This window comes from Aphelocoma coerulescens (assembly GCF_041296385.1).
Source record: "Aphelocoma coerulescens isolate FSJ_1873_10779 chromosome W unlocalized genomic scaffold, UR_Acoe_1.0 ChrW_unloc_scaf_1, whole genome shotgun sequence".
Classification (NCBI taxonomy): Eukaryota; Metazoa; Chordata; class Aves; order Passeriformes; family Corvidae; genus Aphelocoma; species Aphelocoma coerulescens.
In genome coordinates, this window is record NW_027184080.1 from 20,472,360 (window position 1) to 20,493,097 (window position 20,738).

General features: G+C 43.2%; 1 protein-coding gene across 6 annotated transcripts in view; it reads left to right on the plus strand.

The window, feature by feature from the left end:
- Nucleotides 1-12,624, plus strand: part of LOC138102695 (chromodomain-helicase-DNA-binding protein 1-like) — a 75,381-nt gene extending 62,757 nt beyond the window's left edge. For all 6 annotated transcript variants that reach the window (XM_069000423.1, XM_069000417.1, XM_069000420.1 and 3 more), the window contains 7 exons: nt 1,280-1,534; nt 1,959-2,099; nt 4,182-4,360; nt 9,434-9,530; nt 9,743-9,797; nt 10,742-10,949; nt 11,124-12,624. In XM_069000423.1, coding sequence (XP_068856524.1) covers nt 1,280-1,534; nt 1,959-2,099; nt 4,182-4,360; nt 9,434-9,530; nt 9,743-9,797; nt 10,742-10,949; nt 11,124-11,487 — 1,299 coding nt within the window. In that variant the 3' untranslated portion in view covers nt 11,488-12,624. The remainder of the gene's footprint in view (nt 1-1,279; nt 1,535-1,958; nt 2,100-4,181; nt 4,361-9,433; nt 9,531-9,742; nt 9,798-10,741; nt 10,950-11,123) is intronic.
- Nucleotides 12,625-20,738: the final 8,114 nt, after the last annotated feature.

Consider the following 20,738-nt stretch of genomic DNA (forward strand, 5'->3'; position numbering starts at 1 on the left):
TCATCAGTGAACTTGCTGAGGAGGTATCTACCCCTTCATCCAAGTCATTAATGAACAAGTTAAACAATACTGAGCCCAGTATTGAACCTTGAGGGACAGCACTAGTGACAGGCCTCCAACTAGACTGCAACTGATCACAACACTCTGAGACCTGCCTTTCAGCCAGTTCTCAATCCACCTCACTGTCCACTATGCTATGAGGATGTCACAGGAGACAGTGTTGAAAGCCTTGCTGAAGTCCAGGTGGACAATATTCACTCCTCTCATCTATCCAGCCAGTTGTCCCATTGTAGAAGGCAATCAGGTTGGGCAAGCATGATTTCCCTTTGGTGAATCCATGCTGGCTGCTCCTGATCACCTTCTTGTCTTCCATGTGCTTAGAGTTGGCCTCCAGGATGAGCTGTTCCATCACCTTTCCAGGGATAAAGGTGAGGCTGACTGGCCAGTAGTTCCCTGGGTCCTCCTTCAAAGATGATTGCAAGCGGCCTAGCAGTGATGTTTGCCAGTTCCTTCAGCACTCGTGGGTGCATCCCATCAGGGCCCATGGACTTGTCAGTGTAAAGTTTGACTATTATTCAATAGATATTGTTCTAATAGGCTACTCAACTTTGTTATGTTTTTATTACTTCTGATGTGTTCCTTTAGGACTCTATTTTTGTTGGTTCATTTATTTAAATTTATCACACAGCAGAAACCACTAGAGAGAAGAAAAGAAAACCCCAACAGATTAAGTTTAGGGGCCATGTTGCACCTAATTTTGTGACTTCGAAGGTAGCTGAAAGAACGCTAGATTCTTCAGAACATCTCTGAAAAAGCAAAAGTTGGAACTCTGATCCCTTTTCCTGTGACTGTTTAATTTGTGGTCACACAAAAGTTACTGGAACAAAATTAACCAGAACAGAAGTCTTTTATCATCACCATGCCCCGAAAAATCAGCTGAGTCTTGTGATGTCTACTTCCTTATTGCTTTTAGCTCTTTGCAGCTTAACTACTTTTTACAGGGGCAGATTTCTTTGGTAATACAAAAGTTTAATGGATTTAATCTCTCACACACCCCTATTTACCCCTGCCCAATCAATACTTGTTTTGTGTCACATCAAGGAAATGAGTGAGTAGTCCTCATCTTGTTTTGCAACTGCATCCAGCTCCATTTGATAGGTGTTAAACCTAAGACTAAAGAAATCACACACAGGAAAAAAGTACATTTTAATCTGATGGTTGCAAAACTTGAATGGTTAGAAACTCCATTTGATGTGACATATATGCTTGTGTATTGCAGGATGAGATTGTTTCAGTGAAATGTCCACATAAAAAAATAAAAGCAGAAGAAAATGAAGAAAAGCCTGAGCCAGATATTGGTATAAAGAAGGAAGCTGAAGAAAAAAAAGAGACAAGAGAAAAAGAAAATAAGAGGCATTTAAAAAGAGATAAAAAAGAAAAAGAAGATAAGAAAGAATTTAAAAATATTAAAGAAAAGAGAGATAACAAACTAAAAGAATCCACAGAGAAAGAAAAAGAAGTAAAGGAAGAAAAGGTAGCTAGGTTTATTTTTTCTTATATAGCACTAGAAAAGGCCACCAGGTTTTTGTGAATGACTTTGAGTTGAAAAGATATTTTGGATCATTTACTTTACAGTTGTCATTTCATTGAAATCTTTTGCATCATGTGAAGTTTTATTTTTACTGCTTGTAACTACAAAGGCAAATGAAATGGGAAATTATCTTTTTAAAGATCTATAGCTTAGTGGGACTGAGAGTGCAAGTGGTGCAAGAAGCTTGTCCATTCTCTTTCTCCATCCCTCAGAGAGAGAAAATAAAAGGTAATATCACTGCATGACAGATTTTTTTCCTTTCTTTTTGTTATTATTGAAGAGAATGCAGTGATTGCCTAATTACAGTATCATTTCTGCCCAGAAATAAGGTTTGCTTATCAGATAAATTTTCATGTTTTGTTCTTAGGTAAATGAACTCAAATCTGAAAATAAAGAAAAAAATAAAAAAGTTTCATTGTTGGATATTCCAGTTCATATTACTGCAACTAGTGAAACAGTTCCAATATCAGAAGAATCTGAAGAACTGGATCAGAGGACATTCAGTGTGGTAAGTCCCTTGTTGATAATTTAGTGTTTACACTTGATATTCTAAATGAGCACAATTTCTAATGTTTTTGATTCTGCTATTAGGTATTATAGATATATTAGATATCTATTGCCAGTAAAATCTTAGATCAGTGAAGGGTTATCAACACTGTACTAAATTCAGTTTTGTTTTCAGGTCAGCAGTTTTATTTTATTGCATTTATGCAGTATAGTGAAGAGTATTTGTCTAGTTGTCTGTGTGCTGTATAGTTTTAAAATACAGACTGTGAAGATCCATCCTCAAGACTAATTCATGGATACTGCTTCTTAAAGGACAGAAATGAATGAATTTTAATGCAGCTGCTATAGTCTCTGACTTGGCCTTATCAAATACCCCTTTGTTCTTTGCAAGCTAACAAGAGAAAGTTGCTCTTGAAGTATTACAGACTTCCTGCATTAGACAGAGGAAGGAACAAATCCTAAAGTCCTTAGAAATATCTTGCTGGAGTAATATCTCTGATACCAAAAGAATTTCAGTTATATCACTACTTTTGACCACAACAGAAACAATATTGGAAGAACAAAAGGGAGGTATGTAACATTTTATAGGTTGATTGGGGACTTTGGAAGGATGCTAAGAATTTACTTTGAGCAGCTACTTTTCTGCTGTAGAAGTTCTATCATTCCACTTTCAACAGTCGTCTGTTACTGCTAGACAGGTTTACTGGGTCTACTGTGGTGCTGGCTGCGAGAAGCAAATGATTTTGTTTTCTCATCAGTATGGTACTGACTAGTTTACCGATGTGGGGGTTGTTGTTTTGTGTTTTGTTTTTTATCTAAATGATGTTATAAGTGACTCATCTATAATTTCCAGGATATCTTGTGAGTGGCTAGGTGACTGAAAATCACACAATTCCCATGTACAATTATGCTTCTCTGTTCACCTCTACACTTAAGCAGTGTACTTTGTAAACTGTCTTTTTAAAGGTTGCTTAAGCTGTGGTTAGTGCAATAGGTAATGTAGCTGCTTAATTACTTAATGGCGTGAACTGGTAATGGAACAGCTTCACTGATTTTTGAGTTGCCCCTAGATGTTGACACAGTGATGGTGATGTTCTCCAAAATCCCTCATATTTTTGATTCTGAATATACAGACTTGTCTTTCTTCCTTAGTGGGAGCAATCATAGGTTGGGTTTGCATATAGAACATTTTTTTGGCCAGGCCCTCTGTTCTGGAAGGTATATTTTATCATTATGCCATGATCAGATGCAAACTAATTAGCATGTTTATCTTTTCAAATGAAAATTACTGCTGTGGGTTGTTGAGGCTAACTCATTTGACTTCTCGTCTATCTTGTGACAGGTAAAAATATGCATTTCATCTGTCTACCTTGCCATTGTGATTGAATGGTATTTCCAAGAAAAGGTCTATAATTTAAAATATGCTAACTGGTTTATCTGTATTTGCTATTAACATGTTTAAATTAGTGTGAAAATTCAAGCATACACATATGAAATATATCTATGAGTACATGTGTTGTCATCACTGTTACTAATTTAGGCACACCTAAACTAGCTTTATCCTAGTATCTGCATAGAACTCAGGCTTAAAAGCTGCTCAGAGAAGGAATGCTGATCCTCTGTTGAATGCCAAGTTTAATTGTTGCAGAAAGTATCTACTTAAACTATAATAAACATTCTCATACCTAATCTTGACACTGAGTTTGTATAGCTTTCAAGTCTCTAAAAAGTAAAATAACTCTTTTCCTATATATTTATGCTGAAAGTTAAACCCATGATTGTAAAACCTAGTAATTCCTTTCCCTCGGAAAATCTTTTATATTAACTTAGTGCTTTCTTAAATCTTTAATATGTGTTACATACAATTTAATGCTTTCATATAGGAGTAAATTTTCAACTGGATTTAAAAAGCTACTTTTTCCAAATGAAACCTTATAGTAAAACTAAAAGAGCTGCGAGAAAAGACTTGTTTTTCATTTGGCTTACAACAGTACTGTCTTTGCCTGTGTAAGGGTGAGTCATGTTTTACAATTTTTATCTTTTTATTTTTTAATTAATGTATTCCTTTTTTTACATTTTACAGTGCAAAGAAAGAATGAGGCCTGTTAAAGCAGCACTGAAACAATTGGATAGACCAGAGAAAGGCCTTTCTGAAAGGGAACAGCTGGAGCATACTAGACAGTGCCTAATCAAAATTGGGGACCACATTACTGAATGTTTAAAGGAGTACACAAATCCTGAACAAATTAAACAGTGGAGAAAGTAAGTTATTCTGCATGATTTTTCTTGAAAAAGGGAAATCCATAATAGCTTATATTAAGCAGAATAGGTTTTAATTATTTCTCATTTCTTATTCTCCATTTATTTTATTTTTCTGCTGTATCAAATAAGGACTTATAAAAAGATGATTATAAATGGTTCCAGCTTTTATTGGTTTCACTTTTTTATACTTGTATAGCAATGCATTTTGTCCAGTAGGTGGAGTCATCTTACCTTTTAAAACCAAAGAGAAAATAACTGTATTTAGAGTATATTTAATGTTTAGTGTTGGGGTCCCTCCCCCGCGCCCTGTAGCCCTGAGGGGAGGCACGGGGTTTCCCTGCCCCTGCTCAGCCTCGTTCCCCATTGGTTGGTTTGTGTTCCCCTGCGCGGGCAAAGCAGCTCGGGTGCTGTGACTGGAGCAGAGTCTCTCGGCAGAGCCCCGGCCATGCGGCTGGGGAAATAAACATCTCTGAAACATCTAGCAAGAATCCGTCCGCATATATTTCTTTTCCACGGGACTCCTGGTTTGATAAAGCGTGTTGCAGTATCCCCACTGCAACAAAATGGTGGAGAATGCGGGCAGAACGATCCCCGATCCCTAAGCGACTTTGTGTGAGTAAACCCTGGAAACTTTGGATTCTTCTTCTTGGTTTTGTTTCGCTATTCCATATCTGGACTATGGAAGAATCGTGGGAAATGGGGCTCTCTGAGCCACAGAAAAAAATGTATCTAGAAGTAAAAGGGATCCTTGAACAACAAAACAAAAAAGTATTGGAAGCGGGAGATCTTGAACACTTTTTTATCTGGCTTTTCAAAGAGTTCCCCTGTATTTCTCGAGACTTACTTTTTGATATCGGACCTCCTGGATATTATCAGGAGTGTTTCTGGGACGAGATCTATGATAAACTAAGGGATGGACGAGCGATAGAAGCTGTCCGGGGATCCTTGGTAATCAGAGAAGCCCTTGAGGGGCATTTGTATGGTCCCATTACCCCTAAAGCAGAAGATCATACCTCTCCCGTGGCCGAGACCGCGCGGCTGCCATCCCGGGAGTGTATGACTGTAGCCGTGCCAGCGGAGGTGCCTGTGCTGGATGTGCCCGGCCCCCTCGGGAGCGCGCGCCTTACTGCGGACCCCATCCCTGTCTCGGGGTCACCGGCCACCTGGCCGCGAGTGAGGGAGCGACGCCGCAGGCGCCATGGGTGCCGTGAGCCACGAGCAGCCAGGAAGCGGAGGTCAGCGTGGAAGCCCGCTCTGAGCATACGGCTCGGAGAGCCCTGTGGAGGGAGAAGCGGCGGTTTCCACAGCGACACGAGAAGCCGCGCAGCGCAGCGCCGAGCCGAAACGAGGCCGCTCTCGAAGTAGCGTGGAGTTTGCGGAGCGGAGCCGCTCACGGGGTGTGGGGCCAGCGGCGATGGCAGCGCGGGGCCGCGCAGAGCCCAGACAGGCGCTGGAGCGGGGCCGTGCAGAGCCCAGACACGCGCCGGAGCGGGGCCGTGCAGAGAGCGCAGAGCGGCCGCGGTGCGGGGGCCTGACCGAGACGTCGGAGTCAGCGAGGCGGCGGCCACGCGGGACCGGCACCCACGACAGACACGCAAGCACGTGATAGGAGACGTTCTAGCAACGAAAGTCACAGGAACTGTGAAATGGTACAATGTAAAAAACAACTATGGATTTATAACACGAGATGATACAGGGGAAGATTTATTCATCCACAGAACTGCCATTAAAAGGAATAACCCTAAAAATTACCTGCAAAGTGTAGGAGATGGGGAAGTTGTTCAATTTGATATAGTGCAAGGAAAGAAGGGTTTACAAGCAGCGAATGTTACTGGGCCTGGAGGTATTCCCGTCAAAGGCAGCCGTTATGCACAAAATTATAAACAATATCCATTCCAGCAATTTCCCTACCCACAGCCTAATTTCCCCTTTTACCCTATACCCAATATGAACCCTTTCCTAAGTCTACCCTATCCCCAGTTTATTCCTAATCCGTTTTTCACTCCATGGCTTCCTTATACAGTTCCATTTCCCTACAATTCCTCTCCGATGCCGATGGGGGGATGAAAAGGGGGAGAGAAGGAACCCTCTCCTGCCTCAGTTTCCCCACAGGCATGTCCAGAGAGTTCTGTCTCCCTTCTGTCAGCCCTGAGATGTTCCACAGAATTTGTTTGGACATTTAAAGACTCAGGAGGGTGGCTTGTTTTGTTTTGAAACAGTTCTTGTTATGTTTATCCAGTTGTCTTCATTCTCCTTTTATTAAAATAAAACGGGTGAGATGTTGGGGTCCCTCCCCCGCGCCCTGTAGCCCTGAGGGGAGGCACGGGGTTTCCCTGCCCCTGCTCAGCCTCGTTCCCCATTGGTTGGTTTGTGTTCCCCTGCGCGGGCAAAGCAGCTCGGGTGCTGTGACTGGAGCAGAGTCTCTCGGCAGAGCCCTGGCCATGCGGCTGGGGAAATAAACATCTCTGAAACATCTAGCAAGAATCCGTCCGTATATATTTCTTTTCCACGGGACTCCTGGTTTGATATAGGCGTGTTGCAGTATCCCCACTGCAACAGTTTAGTGGAAAAGATTTCTTATCATTAAAGAATATGGCTTTTTCAACATTGAAGTTTGTTTTTGTTCTTTATTCATGCTAAAAACAGGCCATTATAAATGTATGTGTTGAACTTTGGATGATTTTGAGTTGCAGAATCCTTTATTCTTTTTAAAAATATACTCTAAATCATACATTAACTGACGATAAAAAAACATTTATCATATCATACTCAGAAATGTATTTCAAAATGGAATAAGAGTTTTAAGTGTTCTTATGCATCTGCGAGGTGGTAACTTTGGAAAAAATAAGAAAAATGTTGGTTTATAAACTTGCTACATTTTGTTGTTAAGTTCTTAATACAGTTTGAGTTAGTTTTATCATAATGTGCACTTTAATCCTTTATGGTTGCATATATGGTTGCACTTCCATATACAAAACTCAGTCAAGTGTTTCATTTTCTTGCAGACTGTTGTTAACAGAATACTTCTGCTGTTTGTACTTGCTTTATTTTAAAATATTGGGGTGAACTGAAATACAAAAACAATATCCATGTCTTAAAGACACTTTGGTAAACGTTATGTTTCTTTAAGTGGAAATTCATAGTAGGATCATAGAATCATAGAATCGTTAAGGTTGGAAAAGACCTCTAAGATCATTGAGTCCAACTGTTAACCCAGCACTATCACTATGTTCACCACTAAACCATGTCTCCAAGTGCCACATCCATATATTTTTTGAACGCTTCCAGGGATGGTGATTCCACCACTTTCCCGAGCAGTCTGTTTCAATGCCTGACCACCCTTTCAGTGAAGAATGAATATAGTGGAGCTACTATAATATTAATTCATAGTAATGCTACAGTACCATACATAGATTATTAAAATATGTGTTTGTTCTGGTTTGGCCAAATTTAGAAATATATCCTCTGAGAGAAGGCACAACCACCCCTCCCCCCCCCAGGTTCGGGAAAAAATAAATTTTCCTCGAAGGAAAGTGAAGAAGATAAAACTATTTATTTAACAAACACACGGGAAAGGAAAATAATGTTAAATGGTAAAATCTTTCGCTGTAGAGGAAAAAACCTGGGAAAGTGTTCGAGTCCTCCCTTTGGTCTCCTCGGAGCTGGGGCTTAGCCCAGGGCCAGGCCCTCTGTGCCCAGTGGAAAGTCCTCCCAATGTGCTCTGATGTTACAGCAATCAAGCAGTCCAGTAGAAAAGGGAGAAAATCCGAAATTCCAGGGAAGGAAAAATTCAACTCTCAGTCTCTCTCCGGAGAACAAGAAACTGGAAAAAAACTGGCCAAAAGCTGACTGGAAAGCAGCAAGCCGGGTGCTTCCTCGCTCCCCTGCCGTGGCTGGGAAGAAAAAAAAAACCCTGCTATCTTTATTTGACCTTGAACAAGCTGCAAACTGCTTTGAGAAAGTTTTGCTCAATTTTTCCTTCCCCCTCTCAGGCTCAGTTTAGAGGCATAGAAAGGCACAAAAATTAATAAATTAATTTCTGGGCATAGGCAGCGATATGGGATACACATCATAAGGTCACCCCAAGACAGTGTTTTATCTATCTTTGATAAGACATAGAATTTAGTAAAGGTATTCATGCTGTATTTCTTATACAGATGTCATTGGGCACACCATTTGCTGGTTTTGTCTAGTTTTACAAACCTCTAGGCCAAAACTATAATGTTTAAATCATCACAGTGAAAGAGCAGATAGATGCTTATTGAGCCTACACACCTGAGATGTTTCTGAACTAAACACTAGTTAGAACAGTAATATTCCGTAGTCTTTTAAGCATTCCACCTGTAAACTTTGCTAAAAGAATTCTAGAGTTTAGATCTGGTGTCTGCGATCATAGAAGCAAATCTTGTCTTTAAGGTTTTGGCTTCTTGACACCAAAAATGTTTTGTTTTGCTTTCTTCTTTCATAGCATAGATTAGGATCAAAGATTTTGGCATGCTGCTTCCATCCTCTTTCAGATTTCTCATTTGGTTTCAAAAGCTTTGACCAGGTGTCTGGTCACCCCAAGACACCAGGCTTTGGAATTTCGTGGGAAAATCCCGTCCCTGATATCTGTAGGAAATTGGGCACATAGGTCAAATTTCTTATACTGCGAGAGATTTAAAGTTCAGAAGAATCTTTACTGTGTAGTAAATACTCCGGTTTTCTGACATATTTCAAATAATCTTTCAGAAGAATTGCACAACAAATTGAAAACTACATTTTTATGCAATTGCACAAATCATTGATAAAATTGCCATTAATACTATTTTTCATGCACTTTGCATTCTTCAGTCATTGTGATAAATATTACAAAATGACAAATTATTAAAGTAATTAACTTCTGAAAAGTTTGAAATACAGCTAAGTAATGTTTGCTGTGCAGCTAGATAATATTCTGTGTAACAGACTTTACAAATAATTCAGTTTACTGAAGTACTGTTGAAATAATTTCATTTAAGTACATATTCTGTTGTATGACACAATAAAAACTAATATATGGAAGAATTATAACCTCTCTTTCTTTTTCCTCAGAAACTTGTGGATTTTTGTCTCTAAGTTTACAGAATTTGATGCCAGAAAGTTGCACAAGCTGTATAAACATGCAATCAAGAAACGCCAAGAATCTCAGGTAATACTTTCAGACTCTCTAAATATACAAAAAATATATTCTAAGTTTTATAATTGTTATTATAAAGTATCAATTGTTTACACTCAATACACTTTAAATGTATTTTACTGTTCATAATAAACTAGTTTGTTTTCTTAGGATACTTTCTGAAGAATTCAGATGCAACTTTGGGATTTATCAATGACAATTTTTGTACTTGTCTCTTTTAACAGCACAGTGACCAGAATATTAGCAACAAAGTGAATACACATGTAATTAGAAATCCAGGTAAGAAATCTTGAGCATATTATTGTGCTGGATATCTTAAATGATGATGGTATGTAAAGTGAAATAAAACTGTCTCCTAGAACTCCCACATTGATGGATATCATAGGGATACACTGACTTAGCACAACTTCACTAGTTTGCTGATGAAATTCAACTGAGCATGGACTGAATTTGGCACTTAGAGATTTTAGTAGCAAGTTATTTGGCCATTCTCTTAAGTAAATTAATTTTTTAAAACCCACACTTTTTTGTATTTAATTTTGAGGAGGGAGAGAGGCCAACTCAACATTTGTAAACTTCTTGGAGGCTCTTGTCCTGTTTGTAGCAGTTGTAATGTCACCATATCATGATAAAGTCATGGTTAACAATCAGTTATATGGGATGTCTTTTACTATTGACAATAATACTGTTTTTCTATGCTCCCATAGTTGCCTTCTTGTAATACTTGTTTTTATATCATATTATATAAAACCTAGAGTATGTTATCATGAGTTTAAAATTAGTATAATGTATTTTAGGAATACCACTAAAAACCTTTCATTAAGGTGTACCTCTAAAACTAGTGTTCTCACTAGGGCTGTCTCCTTAGAGAGGCGCTTCCTACCATTCTGTTTCAAATTGCTCTACTAAAGGCACCTGGTTTCTATTCCCTGCTCAATTAGACCACACTGATCTTCTCCATTCAGTCTGTAAGGTTGAAAAATTTAGTTTCTCAGCCCTACATTTCTACATTTCTACCTTGCTTGCCTTCTATTTACATCTGAGGTTTCTCTCAGTTTGCTCACATTACTGCATTTATCTTTCAATTATGTAGATATTGTTTCTGTCAAACTATAATGCCACTTTCACATTGCTTTAAATCTGACAGAAGTGTTGTTTGAATGGGTGAAGAAAAGAATTTATACTGTGTGAGGCTTCCTTATAACCTCTGCTTTATTAAACAGATGTTGAAAGACTGAAGGAGAATGCAAACCATGATGACAGTAGCAGGGACAGTTCTTCTGATAGAAATTTGTCACAGTACTATGATCATCATAAGGACAGGCATCAGGAAGATGCTTATAATAAAAATGACTCAAGGAAAAGGTCCTATTCAGCCTTCAGCAATGGAAAAGACCACAGAGACTGGGATCACTATAAACAAGACAGCAGGTAAATTGCTCTGTTAAAAATTCCTTTCCTGGTTTTTCAGTATGCTTGTAGTAAGCACCAATGAATCTTTTCTAAGTAACGCAAAATTGCAAAGACATTTCTCTTATGCAGTTCTGTTGAATTGACATAATTGTAGTCCTTACTATGTGTTCAGTAATAAGTAATTTTTTTCAGATGCTATAGTGATGGTAAACGTAGAAAACTGGATGACCACAGGAGCAGAGATCACAGGTCAAACCTGGAAGGAAGTTTAAAAGACAGTTGGCCTCATTCAAATCACCGTTCCCATTCAGACCACAGGATACATTCAGATCACCGTTCCACTTCAGAGTATATCCATCATAAATCTTCGAGAGATTATAGGTACCACTCAGACTGGCAAATGGACCACAGAGCTTCTGGTAGTGGCCCAAGGTCACCATTAGATCAGAGGTCTCCTTATGGGTCAAGATCTCCTATAGGACGCAGATCTCCATTTGAACACTCATCAGATCACAAAAGTACACCTGAACATACATGGAGTAGCCGGAAAACATAACAAAGACTGACATTTTCTGGACCATCTTTTAGCCATATACAGTAAACTAACACAGTAATTGCCTTATGTGACTTGAAAGATATGGACTGGATATTGTTAGTAGCAGTATTGTTACTTCTTTCCAGGATGCAAGGTCTATTATCCCAACAATAGAAAAATATTTTTGTATTTAAAATTTCTGCTGCACTATGCGGCAAATGTTGTGGCAGGTGTTTTTTGGGGTTTTTTTTCCCTCTAAGAAATGGAAAATGTTTACTTTTACAGGGACCTCAATACTGCCCCATTCAGACTGAATCTCATAAAACTGGTTTTAGGGTGAACACAGTTTAAATTGTGTTTGCAAATGAGTTTTTAAACACAGACCTGTGATCATGTTTCAGGGAGAAATGAGGAGGGGTTTTTTTTGTTTTCTTAGTAAAGCATTCTTAAGGACATTTGTTCACTTTTCAAAGTTATTTATTTACATTGTATACTACAATCACCTCACCGCTTTGCATCACAAGCTTGAATATTTAAGTTCTGTACCCATAACTGTAAAATAGCCAGGATTTCTCCTGTTTGTGGTCAGTTGTAATAATGCCTTTTTTCAAAATAAAAGAAATCACTGAAAATTATTTCAAACTAATTAAATGGGATTTATTTTGCTTGTTCCTTTCCCTACCTACTCAGTCCTTCTTGTCACAGAGTCAATATACTAACACTTTTTAATAAAATATTTTTATTAAATTACTGTTCAGAATGCAAAAATGGGGATGGGAACCTTTTTATTCCATTTAGTGCCCCCTTTTTATTGGATGCTTCAGACACATGTTTTGGTTTTCTATTAAACTGACAATATTGTGATTTGTTGTAATGAAATGGGAAATATTCAGCTAAACTGTGGTCTGGAAAGTTTTTCAGTCCATAGGTTTTAAAGAAGGAGTGTTCAATATCTGAACACTTTTGAATCCAAATCAGACAAAATTTATTGGAAATTTATTGTTTTCCCTCTTGAAATGGGCAATAATGTCAAATGTGCTATGCAGCCAGTTAATATTTTAGATTTGAATTACTTTCTATTGCAAGAATTATTACAATACACACTGATTGTATATAGATAACTTCTGTTTGACAAATTAAATTTAAAATGAAATGTGAGCTCTTGTTTTCTGCTGGTGTTTTTCTACAGCATACATCTTTCTCATGTAACCATAAAAATATTCAACTCTTAAGTACTAAATACACAACATAATTAGGGAAGATAAATGTCTACCCTGGCATCATGTGGTTGGAGCTAATATGTTGCTCCAATTTTTCTTCATCTTGCAATGTGTTGATGTCTTGGTTTAAGACAATTTAGGGGGTGGACACTCCAAAATGAGTTACCTCCCCTTTTAGTTTTAACCACTCCCCTTTCACCAACAAGGAGAGATGAATGTGAGAAGATATATATGAAAAAATAACAGTTTACTAAAAAAAAAAAAAAACAACAGCAACAGGCAACATAACAGTAATGATCGCTAGATACAAAGGTGCTGAATCTCGTGGACTCCCCAGGAACAAAGAGAACAAAATGGTGGAGAAACCCCTCCCCCAAGATGGTGCCCTCTGTAGACAACCTCGTGGTCTGAGAGACAAAGGCAGAAATGGCGGACAACACCCCCCCCAACCACGTGTGAAGAGAGAGAACAAATAGAGAAAAACAGCACAGCAACCGAACCTCCGCAATAGCAAAAACTCCCTCCTCCCCCAAACAACAACTAACAGGGAACAAGGACAAATTAAAACAAAAAACCCTAGACTCCAAAAAACAGCCAAAATGCCCCTCTTATCTCTCTGACGGTGGCAGCTCTGTTGACTAAGGCGGCCGAAAACTGGTGGCTGAAACTGGGTTAGCAGCTGGAACTCATGGAGGGACTATGCCATCTCCTCAGCAAAAGCAGCAGGCAGCCAGCTAGGACAACTCGGACTCCGTATCCTCCTGATTCAACCAGGCGCTGCTGGTGGGCTGGGGCAACCGTATGGAGCAAGGGCTGTTCTGTTTCTCTTGGTGTGGCACCACAGCTGGCTGTCCTGGGCGGCGGCAGCAAAAAAGAAATGAAAAAAGGTCCAAAGATCTGCCTCAGCTTTTTGGGTGAGAACAAAAGAGAAAGGGCAAGAGATCTTCTGCCTGAGTATCCCTGACCTTAAAAGGACCCCAGCACCTGCCAACCTCCATGGTTCTGTTTCTGGCCACCGGGTCTTGAAGAGACAGTAACAATTTTGGCATATGACATAGCACAGATAGATATGGAATACAATAACTTTTTGGGTTACCCAGGAGAGTTGAGCATTTTTTCCCAATTAACATGGGTTACATGAAAGCATTAAAATTGAACCAAAACCCGTTCAGAGTAGCTGTTATAATCTCACTATAGGCACAGCTGCTGCACATTCTAAGTTAATATCATCTAGCCAAGTACATTTAAGCTAATTTAATGTAGGCTGCAACTCAGATAATGCTTCTTCATTTCTTAGCTGTCATTTTTCTAGGGTTCGGAGGGTTTTGAACTCTGCTTTTGAGTTTAATTACTGAAGCAGTGTTTAGCTAGTGGTGGCTAGTAAGGTTGTGCATGTGTGCTATGCATCTTCTAGTGGTGAAAATCTAGAAGTTGGAGCATCCACATCCCCTGCCTAGTTCTTCCAGTTTGGGTAGTGAGCTGGAATCTTGGATCCACTCTTAACACATCAATAGAACAGTCCCACTAAGTCTACTTCACTATCAGTATAGCTAGACAGAACATAGTTGGTGTCTTTGGTTAGAATCTTCGCTAATTAAGATATTTAGGTTGTGTTAACTTTGATTATGTTACAGCTGTTTAAGACTTAACTGAATGCAGAGGGGAATGAAGTTTGATGGCAGAGGTGTTCTCCATGGCTTATGAAACTGTTATGGGATTCTCCTAAATAGTAAGATATGCACCATATCCTCTGCAAATAAACCATTTATCATTCATTTTCCACACATGCAAATGTGGTGGCTGGACCTTGGCTGGATACCAGGTGCCCACCAAAGCTGCTCTATCACTCCCCTCAAGTGGCCAGGGGAGAGAAAATATAACGAAAGGCTCACGGGCTGAGATAAGGACAGGGAGAGATCACTCACTGACTACTCTCATGGGCAAAACAGACTTGGGGAAATTAATTGAATTTATTACCAACCATATCAGAGTAGGATAATGAGAAGTAAAACCAAACCTTAAAAACATTGTCCCCCCACCCCTCCATTCTTCCTGGGTTTAGCTTTAGTCCCAATTCTCTACCTCCTTCCCCCACGGGCTGGGAAATGGGTGTTGTGGTCAGTTCATCACGTTGCCTCTGCTGCTCCTTCCCCCACAGAGGACAGAATCCTCACATTCTTCCTTTGCTCCACCGTGGGGTCCCTCCCTCGGGAGACAGTCCTCCGTGGACTTCTCCAATGTGAGTCCTTCCCACAGGCTGCAGTTCTTCACGAACTGCTCCAGCGTGGGTCTGCCATGGGGTCACAAGTCCTGCCAGCAAACCTGTTCCGTCATGGGCATGGTGGCCTGGGTTGGCAAGCAAAAGGTGCAGGGTGATGTGGACAAAACACACCTTGACACCAATAAAACAGGGCAGAAGGGGGCTGACTTTAGGCATACATGGACAAATAAGGACATGCTGAGAGGACAGCATGATGGGGGAAGCTCACACCCTTTCTGCAAAAATCAGCATGATGGTAGGCCTCTCTTAAGTGTCTGTACACTAATGTATACAGCATAGGAAAAAAGCAGGAAGAATTCAAGGCCTGTATGCACTTGCGGGTGTATAATCTCATTGGGATTGCAGAGAGATGGTGGGATGGCTCAAAGGACTGTAGTGCTGCAATGGCTGGATACTAGCTCTTCAGGAAGGACAAGGCTGGGAGGGCAAGGAGTGAGAGTTGTGAGGCAGGAGCAAGGTTGCCTGGAGCTCTGCCTAGGGATAGATGATAAGAGCCTTTGGATCAGGATTAGTGGACAGACCCACATGTGTAACATTGGGATGAGTATTGCCTACAGACTGCCTGATTAGGAAGTAATAATAGATGAGGTCTTCTTCAGACAAAGGGATGAAGCCTCATGGTTGCAAGCCTTTGATATCTTGTGGAAGGGCAACTGTCCTGGTTTAAAAGATTGATGTCTGCCAAGGAAGGCAGGAACCTACCTTGGAATGGAAAATGTGACCCCCTCCCCTGCAAATTATTATAACTTTGAAATTACGGGGCTCTCAGACAAAGCTATGGTAAAAGGAATAACAGTTCTTTACTAGTGTATATAACACAGCAAACAAACAACAACAACATCAGCAACAACAAACAAAACCAGAAACCCAACAACAGCCTTCTCTCGGCTGTCAAGCCTTTTCCCCTTTGGTGTAGTTATGGTCTGTCTTGGTTTGAAAGACAGGTGTCTGCCTAAGGCAGGCAGGAGCCTCCCTTGGAATGGAAGATGCAACCCCCCATTCCCTCCAAATTATTATAATTTTGAAATCAAGGGGCTTTCAGGCAAAGATATGGGAAACAGGAATAACAATTAACAATTCTTTACTAATATATATATATATATATATATATATATATATATATAAACAAGGCAGGGAAAAAACTGATTTAAACTGACAGTCAGATACGACCTGACCCTGTTAGTCAGGGTAACAGTAGCAGTCCGATAAGGTGGTGGCTGCAGTCCTCCTGAAGGGAATGGATGTGCTTGTGTTGAAGTGGTGTTCCTGTGTAGAAAGATCTGGTCTTCCTCAGAAGGTCCAGTGGTAGGTATGTAGCTCTTGTCCTCTGGAAATCCAGTGGGAAAGGCTCCCTGTGGTCTTCAAAAATCGCAGTTTATATCCAGGATGGGATGCTTGGTTTCTCCCTCTGGGTGGAGCATCTCACAATGGAATGATGAGTCATGAGATAAGGCACTGATGGGCCATTAACAGGACATAGTCTTGAGGGAGGAGGCAGGGAGCACTGCCCCACCTGGTTTTAACAGCTCATGAAGATGGTGATAGAATACATGCTTGTGGGTACATCTTACATTGTAACCTAGGACATGGTCACAGCTGGCAGGGGTGCTGTTGGCTTCCAGCCAGGCAGGGCAAGTGTGATGATTCCCTGCGGCTGCAGGAGGCGCTGTTGAGCGAGCTCAGCCGCCTCTCTCCACGCGGTAATGGTGGGTGCGTGACGAAAGTCACTGCTCGCTCAGTCAGTTGACTCACTGTTCTTTGCCCAGGAATGCCTCGAGCTGCCTGGAGACGGCACGAGCAATCCATCGAGCTCAGCGGCTCCGAGATGCAGCAAGTGGTAGCTGTTTGGCTATCGTCACAAGCAGAAGCAAAGAGGTAGAAATATAGCCCAGACTCTGTGCCTGTATTCCTGTTTTCTTTATTCCTCCTGTCCTGAGAGAGACGGGAGAGACTGTTCACAGAAGGGAGGCAGGAGCAAGACGGGGCGGAGCCTGCTCGGATTGCTCTTTATTCGGGGGAAGGGAAAGGGGAGAGCTAGGGGTGGACCCGGGGTAACCAGCCAATCGGACTCTGTTTGGGGGGGGGGGGGTCCGTGCTACTTTTAAATTTTACCCGCACTTGGAACAAAGGGGATTCAGAGCACATGGCAGAGACAACTCCGGACATGCCTGGGCAGGTCCCAGGACCAGGCTGCACCTCGGAGCAGGCAGCAACAGGTGCGCCAGCGGGAGAGAGAGAGAAGGGGCTTTCCTTTGGAAACTCACAAGGAGCAGCCGGTCTCAGTGCCACTCGGGAAACTGAATGGACTGCAGCAGGGAACCTCGGAAGCAGCAAGCTGGAATGACAGAGGTGGACACACGTGGGAGTGGCAAACAAAATGTAGCAGAAACTCTGGGGTCCTGACCAAAGCCATGGCTTGTCCGGGTGTCGGGTTACAGTGTAGCAAGAAGCCCTGAAGCAGCGTCAGAGAACAGCGGGGCTGGGCGGGGAGTCACTCCCCTGGATAGCTCACTGGCAGTGGTTGGTCCCAGGGTCGGGCTGCACAGAGGGGACGGCCCCGGCGGGGGGGCGGCGTGCTCCCGGTGCAGCACACACTGGCTCTGGGCTCCCAAGCAAGCAAAGGGGCAGAGAAGAAAGCCAGTAAGCTCCAGTCTCAGTGCTGAAGGAAAAGAAAAAAACCAGGCAAAAACCCTCAAGACAACAGTATCTCTAGTCAGAGACACCGCGCCACATGGCCATGGTGACGATTTCTCCACCAGAAGGAAGCAGCTGCCCCTTGGCCCCCCAATTCACACAGGAAATCCCGGGCTGGCTCTCGCCCATGGCAATACTCCCAGAGCTGCCGGGGCAGGGGGGGTGTGCAGCGGCCACCCTGGACACAAAACAAAAACAAAAATGGATATGTGTGACCAAACCACTACAGTGTTAAAAAAACATCTCCAAGACAGTAACACATCAGGTCACAAGCAATCCATGCTCCTGGAGTGCACTGATAATGACTTACTGGTTTTAGGAGATTATCATTATCTTCTAGCTATATTTAGTTAACTTTATTGGCATTACCCACGGATGGAGTTAGGCACTTCAGAGCAGATACAAAGAAAACCCATGCTTGTTTAAGATGCAAAATTTTAAAAAAACAACCTCTATTTTGATACATTGTTTACTAGTAATTTCTACAAAACAACTTGTCTCCTTTCATACTGATTTTATTAATATGTGTGGGAGTGTGTTTGTTTAGTTCAGTCCGGGTCTCCCCCCTATGTTCTGTAAGTTTGGTGTACCCCAGTTGGCACCCCCCCTGTTTTATTTAAATCACCCTGTCTGTCATTTTTATCTCCTCCCAGGACCCTGTCTGTCACTCTGCCACCCCTCCCAGGCTTCTGGAAAGTTCTAGCCAGGGGGCCAGGTGATTAGTCCTGGGAAAGGAGTCCCTCCCTTCCCCTGTTATAGTTGGTTCCCTTATGTGTCCCTCGTTCTGCTTGCCGCACCCTTCCCTTCCCTGGTTGGTTGTTCTGTACACCCCCCCCAAGCGTGGGGCTGCCGTTCCATCGGACCGCAAAGACAGCGTGGCGCCCGAGCGTGGGGTTCCTCGTTCTATCGGACCCCACGGAAGGGGCGTCCTCGGCATAGGCAGCTTGGCGCCCGGGCGTGGGGCCCCGCTTCCATCGGACCCCACGGAAGGGACTGATTGTTTCGGCAAGTGCGTCATCGGGACGTCAAGCTACCCCAGCTGCAGCACGCTCCATTTTAGTGAGCTGCGTTCCTGGGGGTGAGGACGGTAGCTTCGCCGCGCCGCGAAGTCGTTCTTGGCGGAGGAACCAGACACCTGGGGCATGCCTGGATGCCAGTCAGGTAAGTATTTTTCCCCGGCGGGGGAAAAACTTGCCTCAAAGCCGGTAAAGGCTTTCGGAGGGACCAGTGTCCCCGGCTCTCGAAGAGCCGAACGTAGGCTGCGCAGCCCCGGAACAAGCGCGGTTCGCTTGTCTTCGGTTGGTTTTTGGGAAAACCGGCGTTCTAGGCTTTAAAGATTCAGCTCCAGACGCTGTGCTGTCGACTATGGGCGCTAAACTTTCCACAGCACATAAAGGGGTATTTCTCCAAGTTGCGGGACTCCTTGAGGGTGGGGGGATAAGTTTTTCAAAGGGATGTTTAAAACGGTTTATTCGGTGGCTGTTTCTGCACTTCCCTCAGTGCTCTCAGGATACGGTTTTGACCATTCCTTTATGGAATGCCGCGGGAGAGAAGCTAGTGCGATCGAATTCTGCCAAAGAGAAAGATTTCTCTTTTCTGTATTTCCAGATTCGATCGGCGTTAGCTAGAAAAAGGGAGAGGGAAGGACAAACAGCCCCGAATTCCCCAGTTGTTACCCCTAACCCGTCTCCCGAACCCGTGTCCCCTCAAACGGGCATCCTGAGGAGAGCAACCCGCAATGCGCAGGGCTGCTATCGTCTCCCTGGCTTTCCTCGGGGTTCTCGGAGCCCTCGCTCGGACAGTCCCGGCCAGACTGCCCGAGGCTTATCCCGTTCCCCCGCTTCCCCAGTTATCAGACCCCGAGTTCAGGTTAGTGATCCAGACAGTTTAGAAAATGCCCTCCCTGCCCGAGGAAGACAAGATGGCGGGCGCCACGTGGAAGGGACCCCCTCTTGCCTTCCCCCGCGCTTTTCCACCCGAAATCCCTTTCTCCCGAGTCCCAACCCCTTTCGCCCCGACCCCTCCTACTCCCAAGTTGGATCCACCCCTCTTACCCCTCCTACCTGTCACCAGTGCGCGCCCCCGTGCTCCGCCCCCAGAAATCGCGGCTCCATGCCTGGCTGCCACCCACTTCCTGCTTCCGGTTCTCACACCTGTCCTTCCGGTTCCCACGGTGTCTGGCCGGAAGGGGGGGGCCCGAGGACCGGAACCCGGAACTGGATCCCATTCCCTCAGCCGCTCCAGTTTTTTATCAGAGGTCCCAGAGAGGAGGAACAACCCATGTCAGCTGGGAACCCCTCTCCCACCAAACAATAAAGGAACTCTGCAAGGCACAGAAGGAGTTTGGGAGAGAAAGCGGATATTTTCATGGCCTTTTAAAGGCAAATCTCTCCGGAGCAGTAATGACGCCCTTTGATCTGCATCAGCTTTTCTCATGCCTGCTTTCCTCAGCAGAGTTTCTGCTCTGGAAGGCAGCATGGGAAAGGGAGCTCCGCAGGCTCCTTCCAGCGCTCTTGCAAGGTTCTGGTACGGCCGTTGATGCTGGCAATCAGGAATTTACATTGGACCATCTAAGCGGCGAAGGGGATTGGGCTCTGGCACCAAAGCAGGCTCAAGGCTTGCCTTTGGAGGTTCTGCAACAGATCAAGGAAGCAGCCAGTAAGGCATTCCTTGGTCTGAGGCCTGATATGCCTGTAGAATCTTACTTGCAAGTCCAGCAGGAACCCACTGAGTCATTCCTGAAGTTTGTGGAGAGACTAACCCGAGCTGTAGAGTTGCAGGTTAAGCAGCCGGCGGCCAGGGAAGAGGTCATTGCAGAGATGGCCATGGTGAATGCTAACCCTCAGTGCAAGGCAGCCATCCTGAGCCTCCCCCTGGACCCCCCGCCAACCATACAGGACATGTTAGAAGTTTGTGCTGCGAAGGCACCACACCTGCAACCTGCCAGCTCGGAGAGACAGCGGCCCAGAGGAATGGCTTCAGTGGGAACAGCAACGCATCGCCCTGCAGCGACCAGAGGAGGACTACGGGCCCGAACACCAAACCACCTCCAACCATGAACAGCCACAGGCGAACCC